The sequence below is a fragment of the Molossus molossus genome, unplaced genomic scaffold (genome assembly GCF_014108415.1).
Source record: "Molossus molossus isolate mMolMol1 unplaced genomic scaffold, mMolMol1.p scaffold_m16_p_13, whole genome shotgun sequence".
NCBI lineage: Eukaryota > Metazoa > Chordata > Mammalia > Chiroptera > Molossidae > Molossus > Molossus molossus.
Window position 1 is genome coordinate 83063803 of NW_023425348.1, and position 20305 is coordinate 83084107.

At 43.1% G+C, this 20305-nt stretch overlaps 1 protein-coding gene across 24 annotated transcripts in view; it reads right to left on the reverse strand.

Moving 5' to 3' along the window:
- Positions 1 to 209: 209 nt before the first annotated feature.
- Positions 210 to 20305, reverse strand: part of CELF1 (CUGBP Elav-like family member 1) — an 88892-nt gene continuing 68796 nt past the window's right edge. For 3 of the 24 annotated variants that reach the window (XM_036258459.1, XM_036258457.1, XM_036258458.1), the window contains exons 4-14: positions 19941 to 19989; positions 16895 to 17029; positions 15566 to 15645; positions 15046 to 15207; positions 12585 to 12660; positions 10770 to 10898; positions 10313 to 10426; positions 8722 to 8907; positions 6867 to 7010; positions 6244 to 6411; positions 5785 to 6155 (exon numbers count right to left, since the gene is read on the reverse strand). In XM_036258459.1, the coding sequence (XP_036114352.1) occupies positions 6284 to 6411; positions 6867 to 7010; positions 8722 to 8907; positions 10313 to 10426; positions 10770 to 10898; positions 12585 to 12660; positions 15046 to 15207; positions 15566 to 15645; positions 16895 to 17029; positions 19941 to 19989 (1203 nt within the window). In that variant the 3' untranslated portion in view covers positions 5785 to 6155; positions 6244 to 6283. Of the gene's footprint in view, positions 2917 to 5784; positions 6156 to 6243; positions 6432 to 6866; positions 7011 to 8721; positions 8908 to 10312; positions 10427 to 10769; positions 10899 to 12584; positions 12661 to 15045; positions 15208 to 15565; positions 15646 to 16894; positions 17030 to 19940; positions 19990 to 20305 lie in introns of those variants that run through there. The other 21 variants (XM_036258448.1, XM_036258441.1, XM_036258443.1 and 18 more) reach the window with 18 other exon arrangements.

Here is a 20305-nt window from a genome sequence, read left to right on the forward strand (position 1 = left end):
GCAGATACAAAATGACTTTGTCCGTGTGTCTGTGCAATTAAAACAGATTTAGGTTCCCCATCGGGACAAAAGGAGAAACACACAAAAAAAGGAGATTCCTTTTAAACACATACTCCCTTGCTCCAAACTTGTAACATTTTTTTTTCTTTTTTAATCCACTACACAAACTCTGTGATCAGGTCAGAAAAGCGACGAGGGCTCTTCTTGCCTTTTTTTTTTTTTTTTTTTTAAACCATTAAAGTAAAATCCATAATTTTCTACATAGTACAACACAAGTTCACACAAAAAAGACATTTTCTTTTGCAAATCAAAACAGGGAAGAAAGGAAAAGCTTAAACAAGGTAAAGGAAAAGCATTTCTACGCTGAATCACGACTTTGAGTTGATTGAATCCCGTTGTTGCTGCAGAACAGACTGTGCGTTTGGTCATAGTGGCAATTTTTTCTCTTCACATTGTGAAATCACTTTACATTGTTTTCTAGTAGAAAAGGCAAAAAACTGTACAAAACCCCTAGTGTTAAATACAACGTTTGTACCAATAAAAAACTCACACAGGTTTGTCTCCAAAATGTAAAGTTTCTTTTTTTTTTTCTTTTTAAATTATTCACAAAAAGCAGCTGGAAATCAGAAAGGCAGCTGCCGCTCCAGGGTCTCAAATCCATTAAAACCACCACAGAACAATTAAAACAATCAGAGAGAAAAGAAAAAGGAAACGTCCAACGTTTGGCATTTGGTTTTATCCACAGGTTTTCCCAGAGATCCTCTTGGAATTGAAAGCAAAACATATTGGCAAACACGGATTCTGGATACACAGGAAGGGGAGCCTCAGCGCCTTCTGCCAACAGAGGCGGCTCTGTGCAGTCAGACTGTGGGGTGCACGGCAGTTTGCTCAGGCTGGGGTTCCTGGCCTCTTTCCACCCAATCACCCCTTCCAGGAAATTAAGCAGTCTACCATACATGGGCCTCCATTTGGCCGCTTTTTCCTTCTAGTAAGAGTGGCCTCAAGTATAATACTAGGCAACCCGCTGGGTCCCAGACGAGAAACGAAGAAATTCTGCTGGAACCCCTTCCTTCGTCAACCCCAGCATGGATGATGCTAACAGTGCTTCTACCTTCCCCACCCCCTCCCCCGTCCCTTGGCTCCCCGCCACCTCCACCCTTCCCTGGACAATCCTGCTTCCCAGCTCTCCGGCCCACCAGCAGCTTTGTTCTCTGGGTGGGATCTATCGCAGACTCCTCCCTCTGAAACCTCTTACCTCCACATAGTCATCCTGTGACCTCTCATCTCTAGCCTCTCCCTCTGCCATTCACATTCTTACTCAAGCCCCTAAGACCCTGAGGCTGGATGGTGCCACAAGAGAGGAGGGCAAGTTCCCTTCAGGAAACCAAGGAACTGGCTTGCCTGGCACCCAGAGACAGTAGCTATTTGGCTCTTCGCCCAATTGAAAAAAAACAAATCCCCGCCCTTACTCCATCTCACTAGCTAAGAGCAGAGCTGCGGTGAAGAGCCAGTGTGGGGTGGCTGGTGGCCAGGGCTGTAAACAGTGTGAAGACTGTAGTATTGTGCTTGTCACCTAGGAAAAGCGCTGGCAGGTGTGTTGCCACTTAGTGCACAGATGGCCTCCTCTGAGTGGTCAAGAGCACCCTCCTTGTTCTGGGCCAAGGGATGCTCACTACCCCTAATGCGCTAAGCCTCCAGCCCACCTGCAGCCACCTTCTGGATTCTACCTCTGTTCCTTGTGCCTCTCTGGGCACCCACCCAACCTGTCTCTAAGCAGAGCAGCCAGCCTTCTGGAGGCCCTGCTGAGGCCTGGAGGCCACATGAGGTGACAGTCTAAGTGCACAGGCAAACGCTCTAAGGGCAATAGAGGAGAAAGTTGCCACTTCAAAATAAAACAATACAATCTTGAAAAAAATAATCAACCCCACAACAATTTAAAACAGCTTCTTTGAAACCCTCTTAAATCGGTCAGTTTTTGCACAAACTATAGAAAACAGAGAGGTGAAGGTGATATATAAGAAGGTGTGAAGAAACAGCAGGAAACATGCAAACCTTGTTTTTTTTCTGGGCATAATCATAGTAGGAAAGGAAAAAATTCCAAACAAAAGCACAAAAACAATACAAAAACAAAAACAAAAAAATCAAAGCATCACATTTTGCTGTGGAGACTGTAGGAACAAGCATGGAGGTGGGGACAGTGGGCTGAGGGAGAGGGGCAGAGGGATCTGAAGGCTCCCTGCAGGGTGGTTGCAGGAAAGAACCTCAAAAGGAAAAGGGCTTGCTGGGGCCCAAACTGCAGCCTGCTGTCAAAAAGGTAAGGGGGTTCAAATGTTTTCTGCAGTTGAGAACTCAGAAAAACAAAAATAAGAACACATGCAGTCTCCTCAAGCCCCACAAACTGTATCAGCAAAATGTGCTCAGGAGCCTCAAAGGTTTCAGTGACATCTTTTATTTCATTGTTTACTTCAAAGTTGTCTTTAAAACTAAGCACACAGAAACAAAGCCTAGAAACGGACTGGCTGTGTGTTCACAGAAATACAAAGACCACGCGGTATGTGCTAGTAGGGCTGCTCTGAAGACAATTACAAAGAATTGGAATCACAAAATCAAGTGGTTATCTTATGAAGTTCTAGAAAAATAGATTTTTTTATATTCAAATGCAAGTTTAAATATTTCCCCTTCAGCAGTCGTTCTAGCAAAACCAATTTGGCAGCACAAAAGAAAAATAAGGAAAGAAAAAAGAAAAAACAAAGAAAGAAACAAACATAATAAAAATACACATCAGCATCAAAGGTCAACACAAGGTCAAAGGTGAGAGTTCAAGCATCAGAGAAGCTGAAGAGACAGGGATTTGGACGATGTACTTGACGCCACATCGACATGCTTTAGGCACAACGATGAACAAACGGCAGGAATCTAGAAAAAAAAACAAACCAGAAAGAGGGAGACCCACTGAGTTACACAGAGCAATACATCCAAACAAAGAGAGAAAGAACAGGAACACTGTGTACAGCCCTGAAATGAGGAGGTGGGCGGGGCAGGGGCTGGGTAATGACAGGGAACTTTTGCACATGCTAACAATGGACACAGGGAAAAGTCAAAAAGGACATGGAGGACATCAAGAAAACATCCAATTGCCAGAGACAGAAGGGAAACTAAGGCTTGGATTTCCCCCAAAGCGTCCAAACACGTCTGAGAAGATCTCTGGTGGAGCAGAGCCTCAGCCTCTCCAACTCCCTGTTTAAGACCCAGGAAGAGAGGAGAAGCCTGGGGTGGGAGAATTCTATAGGGGAGAGGACCAGGATTTCTCCTCAATCCTATGGGAATGGCCCTTTGTTCCCAGAAATCCAAGCTCTTAGCTTCCACGCAGGCCCTGGCCACTCATGTGGAACCCAGGAGACAGTGTCTGGCTGCATTCAAGGCAAATCAATTTCATGATGAAACCCAAATAAGAAATAAAACTACAGGAGAAAACACATTTATGTAAGTGAAACCCCCACACAACAGTAAAAGACTGCTTAAGACTTGACTGCGAGTCTCCACTCTCCGAGCTGAACCCTTTCACACTGTGAGACTTGTAGGAGAGCAGCTCCTTCACAAAACCATCCTTGGCCGGGGGAGAAAGCTGTGCTCTAGGGTAGTGCTGCTGTGCTAACTCATCGGGCAGGGAGAGGAGAACAGACAGAAGTGCCCAGTCTCACCAGCTGGTCACTGGCAGCCCAGGGCCCTGCTGGGGCAAATGCTCCTTTAGGAAGAGAACCCACCAGCAGGTATGAAACCTCAGGGTCTAGTATCAAAGGCAGGCTCATCACACCTTTGCCTTTCATGTCATTTGGAAAGGGGTTTCTGAAGGTCCCAGAGCCCAGGACAAATCTGTGGACAATAAAGGTGAAATGGGGCAGCAGGGAGAGAAAGAGGGGAAAGAGGGAATATGGAGTTGACTTCTGGGATTTGGAAAACCCCACAATGGCCAAGGAGGAAGAAGAACAGAAGGTTAGTGATCACAGCACCACAGCACCCTGGAGAGCACAGCTCTCTCCTCCGCCAATTCACAGCATTAATTCCTTCCCCCTCTGGCAGATTAGCTGGGCTGCAAACAGGCCACAGAAAGTCAGTAGTTTCAATCATACACAGCACCCTGTGTGTATAACAATCACATTCTGGATTCTACAAAATCCTGGCCTTTTCCAGAGATATAATTTAGGTAATAAATAATTCTCCACCCCGGAGCTGTATAAAACTTCTATAAAAATAGAAACGACATTCTTGATTCCAGCTGGTTGGGATTCAGAACAGCGCCTCCCCAACCTAGCATTTTTTTCTTTTTTTTTGTTTTCTTTTTTCTTTTTTATTTTTATTTTTTGCATTTATTTAAAAAATCCCATCATGACCCTGGAAGCCTTTGGAACAGTTTTATCCTTTAAACACAGGACACATTTCACCCAGTGCGCAGAATTCAAGTTTACGTGGTTCAGCTTAAGAAGTGTGTTTCACTTTTCTTAGAGGACAACAGACCCAAGTTATCACTATGAGAAGGGAACAGCTGTCCCAGCTTCAATGGGATAACCCAACACCAACTACCTGTACAACAGCATGCTGGTCAATCCCTGTCTGTGACCCAAATGGACAGCATAACAAGGAGAGAGTCCCCAGCTGACTTACTAGCAGTCCAACCCCTTTAATCTCATCTCTGCTGCTAGGGGTCAGGACTGATGTTTGTGAAACTGAAGATCCCAGGGACCCAGTCACTGGCCTTGGCTAAGAGTCATATCCTAAAAGGGCTACCTGTACCCAAGTGCACATTCCCAACAGCATGTGCTTCCTGGCTCTCCACCCCTTCACCTCCATAACATTTCTTGGAGCAGAGGCAGAGCCCAGAGGCTGGGGGGATCACAGGCAAGACCAGGAGTGAGACCCAGAGGAGGCAGCAGGGAGCTAACTGTAAGCATGTGGACAAAAATGAACATGGTAATACTGAGGTAAATAAACACTAAATCCATATGGAGGCTATAAACGTCCTGTTGTCTCCTCTGTCCCCAAGAGAAGACGACAGGGCTGGAGTGGTTAGAAGAGGAGCCTGACTTGGTAAGAATACTACGCTTGGGACACCTCAACAAAGGAGGCATGGATTTCTTAATCCTTTTAAGTACAAAGTGCTGGCTGGCCTCTGGCAAATGCAGCACTCTGGCTGGAAGGGACCTTCTCATGCAGGCATACCAAGAAGCAAGCTCCTCTCCCCCAACTAGATGGATTTTGATCACTCTGCTCAGGAGAGGTGCCCCCTCAGCTAGGTACTATAAGACCTCCTTGGTTTTGCCCCCAGGATAAAATGGTGGCTTGGGATGAATGACACTCCTTGCTGTGGTCAACTACAAGGAAGGAAAACCACGGTGTCTTCCCTAGAAGCCTTCAAAAAGGGCCGTAAGAAATGGGCCATGGTCTGATCTGGTGTTGAAATAAACCAAAACTGATCTGTTTGACCGGCTGCTTCTCCCTAAAAAACCACCAGCCTGGAAGGACCAACCCAAAACCAATGGCTGGCTGAAAAAGCTGGTAATAGGTGATGTCTCCCTGTTTTTTGCATATGCCAGGCTAATTTAACAGATGTTTTATTTCCAGAGAATTTTCAGCCCCTTCTTGGGAAAGAGGGGCAAAACTCGTGGACAAGAACCCCAGTGCTTCCACAGAAGGCAGCTGGGGCAAGTTTCAGCCGACACTCCCAGGGTCGTGGGTGCTGTCCCTCTTCCTCTCCTCCAGGCCAACCTCCCAGCTCTACCCCCCCCCCCCCCTCTTGAACATCAGCTCTTATTTCATCCACTCTCGCACTCGGGGAGATTCTGGGGGTCAGTTTTTAGTTTCACTCAGCCCTCTCTTTTGGGGTAGTTTTGGGAAAGTTCTGATCTTCTTTAATGTTTCTCCATTCCCCCTCCTCCCCCAGGGTGGTTTGATGTTGGTCCTTCTCAACACACACTGGTTACAAACACAGCAAACTTTAAATAAAAAAACAAAACAAAACAAACAAACAAAAAAAAAACCTCAGGATATGGCACCTAAACTCCAAAGTAAAACACTGGAAACCAAAGCACAAACTTGTCCTCTGTACGAAGCGAAACTCCCACAGAAGGCAGTAGCCGAGTCTTCAGGGCAAGCTGTGCCTGCGAGAGTGGCGGGGATCAGGGTCCAGGGCTGTCAACACACAGCCTTAGGGCTTCGAATCATTAAGGGTGCTCCTCCCCAACTTACCAGAAGACCCTCTCAACTCCAGTCTCAGAGAGGAGCACGCTCAGTAGGGCTTGCTGTCATTCTTCGAACGTTTGAGCTGCACTTTAAGCCGCTTCATGCCAATCTGAAAGCCGTTCATGGACTGGATGGCAGCTTGAGCCGAAACAGGATTGTCGTAACTTACAAAACCTGTGTGTCCAAGCAGAAACCTAGGTGAGGGACATAACGAGGCAAGGAGATTCTCAGTCCTCTTCATGCAAGAGAGATATCTCATGAGCTTAGCCTCAAATTCCAATTTTTCTCAATAGGAACAAGAATTCTGGACATTATATCACATAAAATAAAGTTCCTAACAGTACCACTTGACATCAACATGGTACTTTTCAAGCTCTTTTCCATACATTACTTTATTTTACCCTCTGGAGAGAGAGTGCAGACAGAAATCATCACGCCCACTGCAGCAGTGAAAAAAACTTGAGACTCAAAAAGAAGTCATATAACCTGCCCAAGGCTGAGTTAAACAAAAACACAAACTCCATCCCAGGTTTCTGCTATCAGCCCCTTCCCTCTCTTTCTCAGTGATAAAAATACTTATCACCCTGCCCCCCCCCCCCCAACACACACCAAAAGAGAAGCCAACATACCAAAACACTTGCTCAGGTTTGTCTGCTTGTCTATAAAAACCTTGGCAGACACGACATTCCCAAAGGGCATAAACATCTGCAGCAGGTCCTGATCTCCAAACTCCTGGGGCAGGTGGTAGATGAACAGGTTGGCTCCCTCTGGACCTTCAAGACACCCAATGAAAAGATATCAGTGGGAAGCACGCTCATCCTCTTGCATCATCCCTCATCCCCCTCCGTGTTAAAACTATCAGCACTCCAACAAACAGATTCTTTCATTTGAAGAAGGAAACAAATTCTCCATATACAAAGCAGGGAACTGAAGGGCAATCACTGAAACAGATCTCTTCCCTCATGTCTAGCTATGCTCCATGTCTCATTGTGGGATGTCAGAATTGTACCTTGTGGGAGGAAGGTGTGCTGAGATCAAGGAGGCAGACCTACGTGTGGAACATAAAACCAGAGACTAGACACTTGTAGAAAATCACAGAAAAGGAAGTAGTAGAAATATATGATAAATACAACAGTTTCAAAATTGTGCCTAGAAACTACAGGGACAGCAAATACATTGGTAGCTGCCAGAGGCAGGAAGTGGGGGCAGGAAATGCCTACAAAGGGACATGAGGAAATTTCTGAGGGTGACAGAAATGTTTTACATCTGTGCTGGTGGTTACATGACTTTATGCGTTCATCAACTCATAGAACTATATTCCAAAAAAGGTGAATTGACCTTATGTCAACTGTGCCTCAGTAAAGAGAAATTACATTTTAAACTATGATTAACATTGAGCTCAGAAAGAGAATATGCTTTCCTTCTTCAACCACGCAACAATTTTCTAACCCAAAAAGAGTTTCATTACAACCACAGTGCAGCCATTCTTCAGCCACCCTGGCCTCCCTGATGTTGTCAAACACATTAAGGAACACTGCTACCTCAGGGCCTTTGCACTTGCTTTTCCTCTGCCCCATTACTCGTATTCCTCAGTTTCAACAGCAACTTAGAACTTCTCTGACCATTCCATATAAAATGCCGTTGTCTTTGGCACTCCCCACCCCCCTTTCCTGTTCACTGTTCTTCAGAGCATCATCTGGAACACCTCGGGCTCTTGTTTATTTTCTGCCTCCATAGTTCCACCAGTTTTCCCATTACCACATCCTATGGCACATAAGTGCCTCAATCAGAGCAGGTGTGGATGTACTATACACTCCTTGCTGCTATGGCAAAAGAGGATACTTGTCTTTTTTCTACAATAGTGCTTAAACCTTGCCAGCTCCTGGTTATAACATAAATATAAACAGAGAGGTGTCAGCAGGACTTCCTATTCATACAAAACACCTTCAAGCCTCTTTCTGCCTAGAAAGCCTCTCCTGAATTTAATACCATTTTATCAAAACTCATACTTCACTGCATCAATCCATGGGCCATAACTCTTTCTGTCCCATCAGCCTTCAGTTTGTCCTTAATTAGGAAAAGTATAGATCAGAAAGTGAGGAAAATGCCAAATGCTAAAGCTAAAAGGGACACCTACACAGAAGATATCCTCTGACAGATTAATAACCCTCAGGGAAGACTTCCTAATAAAAACAGATTGCCAATGTGGAGTCAGACACAGTAAGGTTGGTATGTTTCTTCATCTAAAAATGGCATCCTGATCCCAGATAGGTGTATGCAGATTCATTCAGATCTGAGCCACATCCAGAGAACATTGCAAAAGCAGATCACATTTAATAGTTTTTTCAGTCTATCTCTGACAATATCAAAGAAAAGTAGTGGTCTGACCACCTAAGTGATTCTCTTGGCCTTTGTCCTGCCTTTCAGTTCTGGTGCAGATGAAGAAACCACCCATCCCTGACTCCAGCCTCCTTTTGCACTCACCTTCCTTCTGGCTTCCAGCAGCACCAATGCTCTGCTGTGTCAACAGATTCTGGTTGTACAGAGTGGGAAGCGCTGCGGCAGCGTACTGCTGGATCCCCGAGTAGGCCTGTGTGAGGGCCTCCATGGTGCTTCCAGTGCCATTGGAAAGGCCACTGCTGCCCAGGCCACCATTTAAAGCAGCCATCCCTTGGTTGAGGGAGAGAACAAGATTAATAGGATTGGATAGATTCATCTGATGCCAAAGAAAAACTCCAAAGTCCTTCCTTTCATCTCACACTGAGAAGGGATATTCATTTGTGTGGTCAGACTTCAGGACACTCATCAGGCCTCGTTGCTAATAACTACATTAAAAAATGCCTCACCCAGCCCTGGCTAGTTTGGCTCAGTGGTTGGAGTGTTGGCCCACGGACCAAAGAGTCGTGGGTTCGATTCAGTCAAGGGCACATACCTCGGTTGCAGCTTGGTCCCCAGCCCTGGTCAGGGTTGTGCGGGAGGTAGCCAACTGATGTCTCGCTCTCTGTATTTCTCTATCCCTCCCTTCCTTCCACTCTGTCTGAAGATAAATAAAAAACTATCCTCGGGTAAGGACTTAAAAAAAAAGCTACACCCAGATGTGACTTTCCCTATTACCATCTTCCAATCTGTGCAAGAAGTGACACCACGTACACATGACTTACCCCATTTCCTCTTTGGCTTTTCTGCCACTTTCTCACACAAAGCTGGAATATAGTAAATAAGTCCCGGGACTGGGGACTAAAGGGGGCACATGTGGTCTATGACAAGATGGGGGTAAAACCTACCATTCAAAACAGCAGCTAACATTGCTGAATACATTCTACGTGCCAGACACTGTTCTGAGCAGTGTGCTCAGCACTTTATCTGTGTTCTCATTTAACTTTTTGTTTGTTTGTTTTTTATCCTCACCCGAGGACATTTTTGCATTTATCTTGAGATAGAGCAGGAGGGAGAGAGAGACACACATCGAGTGGTCGCCACCCACACGACCCCAACCAGGGCCGGGGACAAACTGCAACTGAGGTACGTGCCCTTGGCAGGAACTGAACCCAGGTCTCTCTGGTCCACGGGCTAATGCTCTAACCGCTGAGCCAAACTGGCCAAGGCCTCATTTAACTTCTCAATAACCCTAAGTATTCTATTCCCCCTTCATGGATAAGAAAATGACCTTGGAAAGGTGGTCGAAAGTTTAAACTAGTTAAGGGGCTGAGGTAGGATTTAATTCATGATTATGTTTTTTAAGATTTTTAAATTGATTTTTAGAGAGAGAGTGAAGGGAGAGGGAGAGAGAAACATTGATGTGAGAGTGAAACATCAACTGGCTGCCCCCCACACGGCCCCTACCAGGGACCAAGCCCAAAACCCGGGCATGTGCCCTGACTGGGAATTGAACCAACAACCTTATGGTGCACAAGACGATGCCCAACCAACTGAGCCACAACAGCTAGGGCAACTCATGTTTATTTTTAAGTTCACTGGGCCACTCAATCATTCTAACAGTACCCTTACCAAAGTTGTTTATAATGTGCTACCTGCACAAAGAAAGACCTGGTGACATCCAGGGGCTGCCTCTCACCTGCCAAAGAGCTGACGTTGAGGCCAGCTGTTGCTCCAGCTAATGTCTGCAAGGCTCCAAGGGAAGCAATGGGGTTGACAGAGCTGCTGCTGCTGGAGCTCGGTGAAGACCCTGCTACCAAAAATCCACTGAATTAAACTCAAGCCAATACTTGCCTTCTCATGTCAGCAGGAACCAAAGCCTAAGAGTGATACTACTTAAGCATTCTTTGTAAAAAGGTTTTCAATTACTAATTTTGATAACTCTCCCTACTGGACAAAAAAATCAAATGATGGTTGCAAGAAATTAAAAATTATGAAATGAAGTCTTAAGGCAGAAGATGACATTTGAAAATCTGATGTTCATAATCTGTCCTCTTTGGAAATGGGTGTTAACTACTCTGGAGAATGACATACCCTTCTCCTCTTGGGATTCTGCCCAGGGCACACAAGGGCCCACTGGCCTGTTACACACTTACCTGAACTGGTGAGTACGCTGAGGGGACTGCTGGATGTAGTGAGAGCATTGGTACCACTTGGTGTGTTCTGAGCAGCACTAGCTGCAGCAGCTAGGGCAGCCAAATTCTGTAACTGCATTGCATTTAACCCTGCAACATCCAAAGCAAGAGATCAGTGAGTGGATAAGGGTGTCTCCTATCCGTTCCAGCAGTGACAGTGCACGCTAGCAGAAGGGTAGTTCCAAAGAGGAAATGATCTAGATAAGCTTTATAAGCAACCTTACAGGGCTCCAGCAAGATTCAGCTACCAATCAATTCATTAAGAAACTTGACATCCTTTCCTCAGAGAAGAGGTATCTAATCCAATAACATGCCATCCCAAGTGAGCATTAATAAAGGGATGGGCAATTAGAAACCAGGAAAGAGGGGTAGGTCTGTGGTCTACCATAGGGCCAGGTGTCCAAGAGGACAACAATGCCAAAACCTATGGCACAGAATGAGACTGCATCCGAACCCCTCACTCAGATTTCACAGGGATGTGCTCTTCGAAATGGAGGCGAACAAGCAGAAAATGTAGCAGAGACCCAGAAAGGGAGGAACAACAGGGGAGAATGCATGTGAGAACAGCAAGAGGAAAAAGAATAAAGAAAAATCACCACTTGAATAGCAGATTAGTCATCAGAAAAAGAAAGAAAAGAACACCCAGGGAAAGATTTCCAAGTAGAACCTAGGAACACAACAATGAAAAGGGGAACAAAAACTTTGAACTACACTGACAATGTGCTGCAAACCATTTAGATCAGCGGTTCTCAAGCTGTGGGTCGCGATCCCTTTGGGGGTCAAACGATCCTTTCACAGGGGTCACCTAAGACCACCGGAAAACACATATTTCTGATGGTGATTCATAGCAATAGCAAAATTACAGTTATGAAGTAGCCATGAAAATAATTTTATGGTTGGGGGTCGCCACAACATGAAGAACTGTATTAAAGGGTCGCAGCATTAGGAAGGTTGAGAACCACTGATTTAGGTGATGGAAAGGCAGAGGGGTTGGGGGTTAAGAGTTAATGAGAATAAAAAACTACAATAGAGATTTACAAGCTAGCAACTTTCTCAGTCTCTGGGACAAAGTGAACTGCTATTAAAACTTTTCAAATGGCAAAATACAGCTCACCTAAGACCACTCCTTTCTCAAATGCACATGTTTAGCCTTATCCCATTGCCAAAGGGGCAGGCAGGTCTGGAGCTCCCTTCCTCTACCCCTCTATTTTGATGGAACCTGCCTCAAGTTTGTCTGTGGAGTCCCATTTTGTTATAAACTCAGGTATTTGTCAATTAAGTTTTCCATGCATGTTAACACCAACAAAAGGTAATTCCCCTATGAAATAACATGTACATGTTTACAAAGGTAAACTAATTGCCTGGATTCCAACAACTTCAGGGTAAGCCATTTGCATGGAAGCCATCTTAGGCTTTTCTTCAGAGTCTCTGTTCAAGCACTTTATTGTGAAAATAAAGGGTTCCTGCAATTTTCTCCTGATCAAAATAGCCTCAGGTAGTCTGCAGGTACTAACAGTTTTTTCTATCTTCTTCCTCAACAGACACTTAAAGGGGTGGGGAGCAGTAGACAACCCCATAACAATCTGGCATCAATGACAGATAGAGTCACCTTCTAGAGACAAGGCGGTTGAGTCCTGGGATGTTCATCTTATGTCAGATTTACATGAGTGGAATTTTTTTTTTTTCCTGCACAAATGGTGCAAAACTCTCAGACTGTTGTTAGCTGGGTCTGTTGGCCTGGCTGCTGCTGCTCCTCCATAGCAGTGCAACACTTACCTCCCATTGGGTGGAGGCTGCTCAGGGTGCTGAGGTTCCCAGAGGAGGCAGTCTGCTGAAGGAGCTGCAAATAAAGCTAGACATTACACCAAAAAACAGAATAAGAGTGAGAGTGAGGGCTGGTTCTGCATCTGGGATAACTCTACAGCACAGCAAAGCGAGAGTGCAGAGGCCCCCAGAGAGAAGAATGTTGAAGACAAGAACCCAAGCCAACACAACAGAAACATATGGCTATGACAGCACAGTACAACACAACACAGCTTAAAGCCCTGGCCCAGAAGACAATAATGTTCATTGAATACTGAGCCAAGCTCAAGTGCCTGGGGCAACAGAATGCAGCACAGCAAAGGACAGAAGTAGAGCAGGGAACTAAGCTCAATTCAAACAGCTATGTAATCGACTATGATGAAGTGTCTGCATATGGATGACTGCCATTTCTATTTCCTCTATCCCAAGTCCTCCCTAGTTAGGTCTATACATCTTATTTTGCAGATTGTTTCCATCTGGATAACCAACTTCTATTTCAAACAACTATTTTAAATATCAAATCTAAGCATTTCAGGGTATTTCTTAAGAGTAACCCATTATCAGCCACAACAGACCTATGTATGACTAGATCAGTCTCTCCCATGCTACACATCCATTGAGCTCATTTATCTCCTCCCCTCCAAATTGGACTTCACTGTTGCAGATGACCAAATAACTGAGGGATCAGTCCATATCAGTTCAGCGTACATATTCTTTCAATGAAAGTCCCATAAGAGGACCCATCTGTCCATAAGCTTATGGAACTCCAATCATCTTGACCTTATTCTGTATGTTAGCAAACTACAATCTTCATCTAACCAACCTAATGAAAATCTCTGCTCCATTCAAATGCAACCACTGTTCCTTATGAATAACTAGTACTCTTGTTTCTAGTTCCTTTATTCAACCTGTTGTCCATTCCCATAAACATCTGACCTGCTTTCTCTGTCATGAATCCCTTTAGTCCACAGGTTTCAGGAGGTCCACAAACCTCCAGAAACAGAATTTTAAAAATGCACATACACACAATTTTTACCACAGCAGTGCAAAAATCCATATAAATTAAAAACCACCACTCTGGTCCAACAGAGATCAAGTGCAATCCACATATTCCAGAAAAAAATTCATAATGAATGATGATATACTATCACTTACACAGCCCATTAGCACCCATGTCTTCATTTTTGTCTTCTTAAATACCTTGGGCAGTGTTCAGTCCCAGCTGGTGGACTGTGCATAATGTATGTCACCCATTTCCTCCCTAAATGAGAACAGCTCTTAGGCAGGGGATCACATCTGACTCAAACAAAACATAGTTTTCACCATATACCATCGTGTATTTGCGGGATGTGGCAATGACAACAAGAAGGGGAGTGTTCCCTAAAACCAAGCTCTAAAACTCTCTTAGTTACAGAATTGCATATCATGGAGATCATTTTCAAAGCATTATCATTTTGGCAGAAGTCTAAAATATCCTGGATTTTCTGAAGTTTTAAAGCAATGTTCTAGCACTAAGAAACAATTTGATCTGTTGAAACAGAACCACCATCTCCACTTTTTGACTTCAGAGATATAGAAACTAAGATAAACTGAGATTTCTTCTAACGTATCAGAAATATGGAGACCAGGGGACATCAATTAGCCAAATTCAGTACTGGGGGACAGAAATCATTGCCTTTCTTCTGTTTCCATAGAGAATAATCTTTGAAAGGATGAGGAGTGGATGACTATAATTATTCCTATGTGTATATTTTTGGACTATCCATATAAATCTAGTGGTTTCACCATTTATTTTCCTTCACTAACAGCTTTACAGATGACCTGTACTTTCAGATGGAAAAGATTTAATTATGTTGTCCTGTCTCCACGTCCTTAAAAGGTTTAAACAGTAATAATTTCCTGTAATACTGCAGACCTAGTATATCTTAGTAATAAACTGGAGTCTTCCTTTTGGACTGTATGACTTAAACTCAACAAGAGAGAAATCAAATTAAAGAAAATCTATTTATAATAATTAACTCAAATATACACCTATAATACTCATTAAATAATGTCCATACTCTTCAGAGAGATTCAATAAGGTCTTTAATGATGCCCTCTACACCTAGTAGAAAGATATTTCATAGTTAAAATTACCTCAGGAATTTTTTTCCTAGCAGGCAGGAACATGAGATGTTTCTAAATCTTTTTATCAGAAAATTGTGATTTCACTTTAACTCAAGATATAACCAAAGCCTCAAGATATAATCAGATATGTGACCAGAGAGATAGAGAGTGTAATATGACTTAAAGAACACTGCATTGCCTGAATTTTTACATAAAATTTCAATGTGCTAAAGTTGTAAATGCCACTGTGTCTGTTTGCTGGGGATAGCAGAAGAAGAAACAGCTAGGAGCTTGCACAGTCTGCGGAAAGCAAACCACGAAGACTCACTGCTAAATACTGGGGTCCAAGAGTATTTAGACCAGCAAGGTTTCCCCACACAGATGCTGCGCTGATTTGCTGCATCTGCTGCTGAAGCTGCTGGGCCATTCTCTTCTGTTCTTTGTCCTTCTGCGTATCAGCAAATTTTACCACCATGGGGGATGAGCAACCCTAGGAAAATACCAAAACCAAAGGGTCAAATTCCACCTTCTAGGTGAAGGAAAAATCATCCTTGCTAGTGACACACAGGCTGCACTCTAATTTCATTCGCTGTCAATTAATTTTCTTCCTGATACACGTTAAGTGGTAAAAAACAATTTAAAAGGGCAACTAGTTCCAATATGTTAATTTTAATGTTCATTTCATAACATCCAATATGTTAAAAAAAATCATTTTTTAACTTTAAAACATTTGGTCTGCTTAACTTTTAGGACAACCAGATGCTATATGTGCTGCTGGGTTTTGAAGGTCAAATGCCCTAGCACTCACAGGCTAAGGAATGTCCCCCTTGCATTCATCTGCTTCCTACCTCCATGGTCTGTGCTTGGTGCATTGCCTTGATAGCAGTCTGTGCCATGGCCCTTGTTGTAAAAGTCACAAATGCACAACCTGATAAGAAAAGGGTCAATAACTCATTCATTCATTTGCTTATTTACTTACAGAAATTAACTGAGCACTTAACAATGTGCCAAATACCATGCTAGCAGTTAAGTATAGACATGATTCCTACCTTCAGGGATTCATGATCTAGTGGAAGAGAAGAGCTACGCTATAACAGGGTGATAAGTGCTATAATGAAAAGCCAGGGAAGCACAGACAGAAAAAAAAGTGCTTGAGAGATAAAGGAGGATTCATAGCCTCTGGTTCCCCCTGAGAAAAAAGTGTTTCCATTTTGACATTAAGAACCTCTCCAAGCATAGAGAGAGAGAGAATTTTAATACATGACACTGTCATGCAGAATATAAACTTCTTAATGATGTTGGGAGAACACAAAAGGGATTAAATTGAGGAAGAGTTTTGATGGGACCTACACATGCACCAATAAGCCCAACCTCTCCATCATGACAGAACCAATGTTGGCTAGGGATCACTAGTTTCCACTGGTCCAATTAGAAACTCCAAATTTAAAATGAGTATCTTCATAATTTTTAAATGTTTTTATTTATTGATTTTTAGAGAAAGGGAGATATATATATATAAACACTAATTTGTTACATTTATTTAATTCATTCATTGGTTGATTTTTTTTTTTAATCCTCACCCGAGGACATTTTTCCATTTTTTGTTCAGGCAGAGTGGGAGGGAGAGAGAGGAACAGAGAGAGAGAGAAACATCGACGTGAAAGGGACACATCGAGTGGCTGCCACCCGCACAACCGACCAGGGCCGGGGACAAACTGCAACCGAGGTACGCGCCCTTAGCGGGAACCGAACCTGGGTCTCTCAGGACCGCAGGCCAACACTCTAACCGCTGAGCCAAACCAGCCAGGGCTTGGTTGATTTTTTAAAAAAATGTTTTTATTGGTTTTGTTTTGTTTTTAGAGAAAAAGGAAGAGGTAGAGAGAGAAACATCAATGTGAGAAAGAAACATCAATCAGCTGCCTCCTGCATGCACCCTACTGAGGATCAAGCCTGCAACCCCGGCATGTGCCCTATCCAGGGATTGTACTGGGACCTCTCTACCCATGGGATGATGCTCAATCCATTGAGCCACACCAGGTGGGCCATTGGTTGATTCTTGTATGTGCCCTGACCGGGAATCAAACCTATAACCTTGGCATATCAGGACAATATTTTACCAACTAAGCTACCTGGGCCAGGGCAAGATGAGTATGTTTAAAGTTTAAAAATACACCCACCTCGGCTCAGTCCATCAGGTCCCCGCAATATTCGACATTCTTCAATCTGTCCAAATGAAGAGAACATGACTCGGATGTCATTTTCAGTGCACTTCTTGGAAATCATACCAATAAACAGCTTCCTGTCTTCCACTGCTAAGAGAGTAAAACACAAAAGGCTTCAACATTATTACTACAGGAAGTAGTAGAGCACAGACTCTAGAGTCAAGACCACTTGGGTTTGAACCCTGGTTCTGGTGCCTTTATCCCATATTTCACAGATTCTAAGATATACTCCATGCCCCCTAAGTTAGCACCTCCTCTTATAAACAATGGTATCTTAAAATTACCACTGGAAGCACTTAGATGAAATGAAGTAGCTTTGTGATCTTGTGAAAGTTACCTAACCATTCTGTGCCTATTTCCTCATCTGACTGATAGGGATAACTGGGTCTACCTCAAAGGTAGCTGTAGGCATTAAATGAACAGGGTTTAGATTTTTGCCTTAGTAATATTTGCTCTTACTGACAATACTACTACACTAAAAATGAGTTTTCACATTTAACTGATATGGTGAGAAACAGGACACACCTTCAAAGAGTCTATTATCCACTTTCCTTTTCTGACTGTCCTCTTAAGGACTAAGTTCTCCTTTGTAACTTGCTCATATCCCCCCTTTACTTCTGTCCATAAGAAATTATATCGATCAAAGACATTCCAGTTCACCCCAAAATGTTATTGTAATGTTTCCCTATCAACTATATTTATCTTAGTTATTTACCATACTTATTTTATATATTTTTTTGGTTAATCCTCATCCGAGGATAGTTTTTCCATTGATTTTTAGAGAGTGGAAGGGAGGGGGTGAGAAGAGCGGGGGAGAGGAAGGAAGAGCGAGCGACATCAATGTGAGAGACACATTGATTGGTTGCATCCTGCACTCTCCCACAACCAGGCCAGGGATAGAGCCTACAATCAGGTATGTGCCCTTGACCGGGACTCAAACTCACGGCCCTTCGGTGGATGTGCTGTGCCGACGCTCTAACCAATGTGCAACACCGGCCAAGGCTAACATACTTATTTTAAAGGAAAAAAAAAAAAACAATTTAGATGACAATTTAGAGCACTGAACCACTATCTTATACAATACACAAAAAATTAACTACAATGGATTAGACTTGAATATAAGACCCAAAATCACATAATTCCTAGAAGAAAACCATAGGTGGTAAGCTCCTTGACATCAATTTTGGCAATGACTTTTTTGGATCTGACTCCAAAAGCAAAGGCAACAAAACAAAAAATAAACAAGTAGGACAACATCAAACTAAAAAGCTTCTGTACAGCAAGGGAAACACTATCAACAAAATCAAAGGGCAACCTACAAATGAGGGAAAATATTTGCAAATCATGTATCTGATAAAGGATTAATATTCAAAATATATAAAGAACTCATACAACTCAAGAGCCATGAATAGACATTTCCCAAAAAAAGGCATACAAATGGACAACAGATACATCATCATTAATCATCAGGAAAATGCAAATCAAAACCACAATGAGATATCTCCTTAAACCAGTTAGAATGGCTACTATCAAAAAGTCAAGAAAGGAACAAATGTTGGCAAGAATACAGAGAGCCCTGGCTGGTTTGGCTCAGCGGTTGGAGCGTCGGCCTGCGGTACAGAGAGACCCGGGTTCGGTTCCCGCTAAGGGCACGTACCTCGGTTGCGGTTTGTCCCCGGCCCTGGTTGGTTGTGCAGGTGGCAGCCACTCGATGTGTCCCTTCACATCGCTGTTTCTCTCTCTCTCTCTTCCTCTCTCTCCCTCCCGCTCTATCTGAACAAAAAATGGAAAAATGTCCTCGGGTGAGGATGAAAAAAAAAAAAAAAGAATACAGAGAAAAAAGAACCCATATGCATTGTTGGTAGGAATGTAAACGCATGCAACCATTATAGAGAACAGTATGGAGGCTCCTCAAATAATTAAAACTAGAACTACCATAGGATTCAGGAATTCCATTTCTGGGTATTTACCCAAAGAAAATGAAAACACTAATTCAACACCCATGTCCACTGCAGCATTACTGACAACAGCCAAGATGTGGAAACAACCAAAGTGTACACTGATAAATGAATAAAGAAAACGTGCGTGCGCACGAGTGCATATGCACACAGAAACAGAGAGAGAGGGAGAGGGAGGGAAGAAGAAAAATAGTCAGTCATAAAAAAGATTGACATCTTGCCATTTGTGACAACATGGATGGAACTTTGGGGCATTATGCTAAATGAAGTAAGTCAAAGAGGGAAAGACAAACACAGTATGATCGCTCTTCTATGTGGAATCTTAAAAGAAAACAAACACACCAACTCATACAGAAAAGACTGATGGTTGCCAGAGATGGGGGGTGGGGGTGGTGAAGGTGAGCAAAAGGGGTAAAGGGGTTCAAAAGGTACAAACTTCCAGTTATAAAAGATAAATATTCATGGGGAAGTTAGGTAGAGCAGCATGGAGACTATAGTTAATAATACTGTACTGTATATGTGAAAGTTGCTAAGAGAGTAGATCTTAAAAGTTCTTATCACAAGAAAAGCTTTTTGTAACCATGTATGGTGATAGACATTAACTAGCCTTACTGTGGTGATCATTCCACTATATAAACATTATGTTGGATCTGGCTGGTTTGCTCAGCAGTTAGAGCATCAGCCCTCGGACTGAAGGGTTGCAGGTTCGCCCTGGTCAAGGGTAAGTAGTACCTAAGGTTGCAGGTTCAACGCCTGGCCCCAGTAAGTCATGCGGGAGGCAACCAATCGATTTGTTTCTCTCACACCAATGTTTCTCTCCCCCACACCCTGACTCTAACAAAAAATTAATGGAAAAATGCCCTCAGTGAGGATTAATAAAAACAAATAAAAAAACGTGATGTTGTACATCTGAAATTAATATAATGCCGCATGTCAATTCTACCTCAAAAAGAAATTACTTAGAGCAAAATGCAAACTAGATGCCATAAGAATAGCAAACTAGGAAGAAATCTGGTAAGGGGAAGGCCTATATACGTGCTTACCATTGTTCTTCTCACTGTCGGCAGGTTTCATCTGTATAGGATGATGCATCTGAAAAGGAAAGACGTGAATATCACCACTGTACACAGTAAAGGTGTTTAGAAATATAAATGAAGACTCTAAAGGAATACCAAAACTAGAGCCTGTAAGAGTTCTTTTGAACTCATGTCTGCCTCATCTTTCCACCACAAAATATCAGAATAGGCAGAATGCTGAGTCAAGAAGTTAAAATTTTCTTGGCTGAGAAAGAACTACTTTCAGCCTATAGTCTTGGAAAGTTCCCTTTACATCCATTCCTGTAGCAGTCACCCTTTCCCCAAAATATTTTCAGTGTGTACCTGATACGTGTAAGTATGTTCCATGGGTC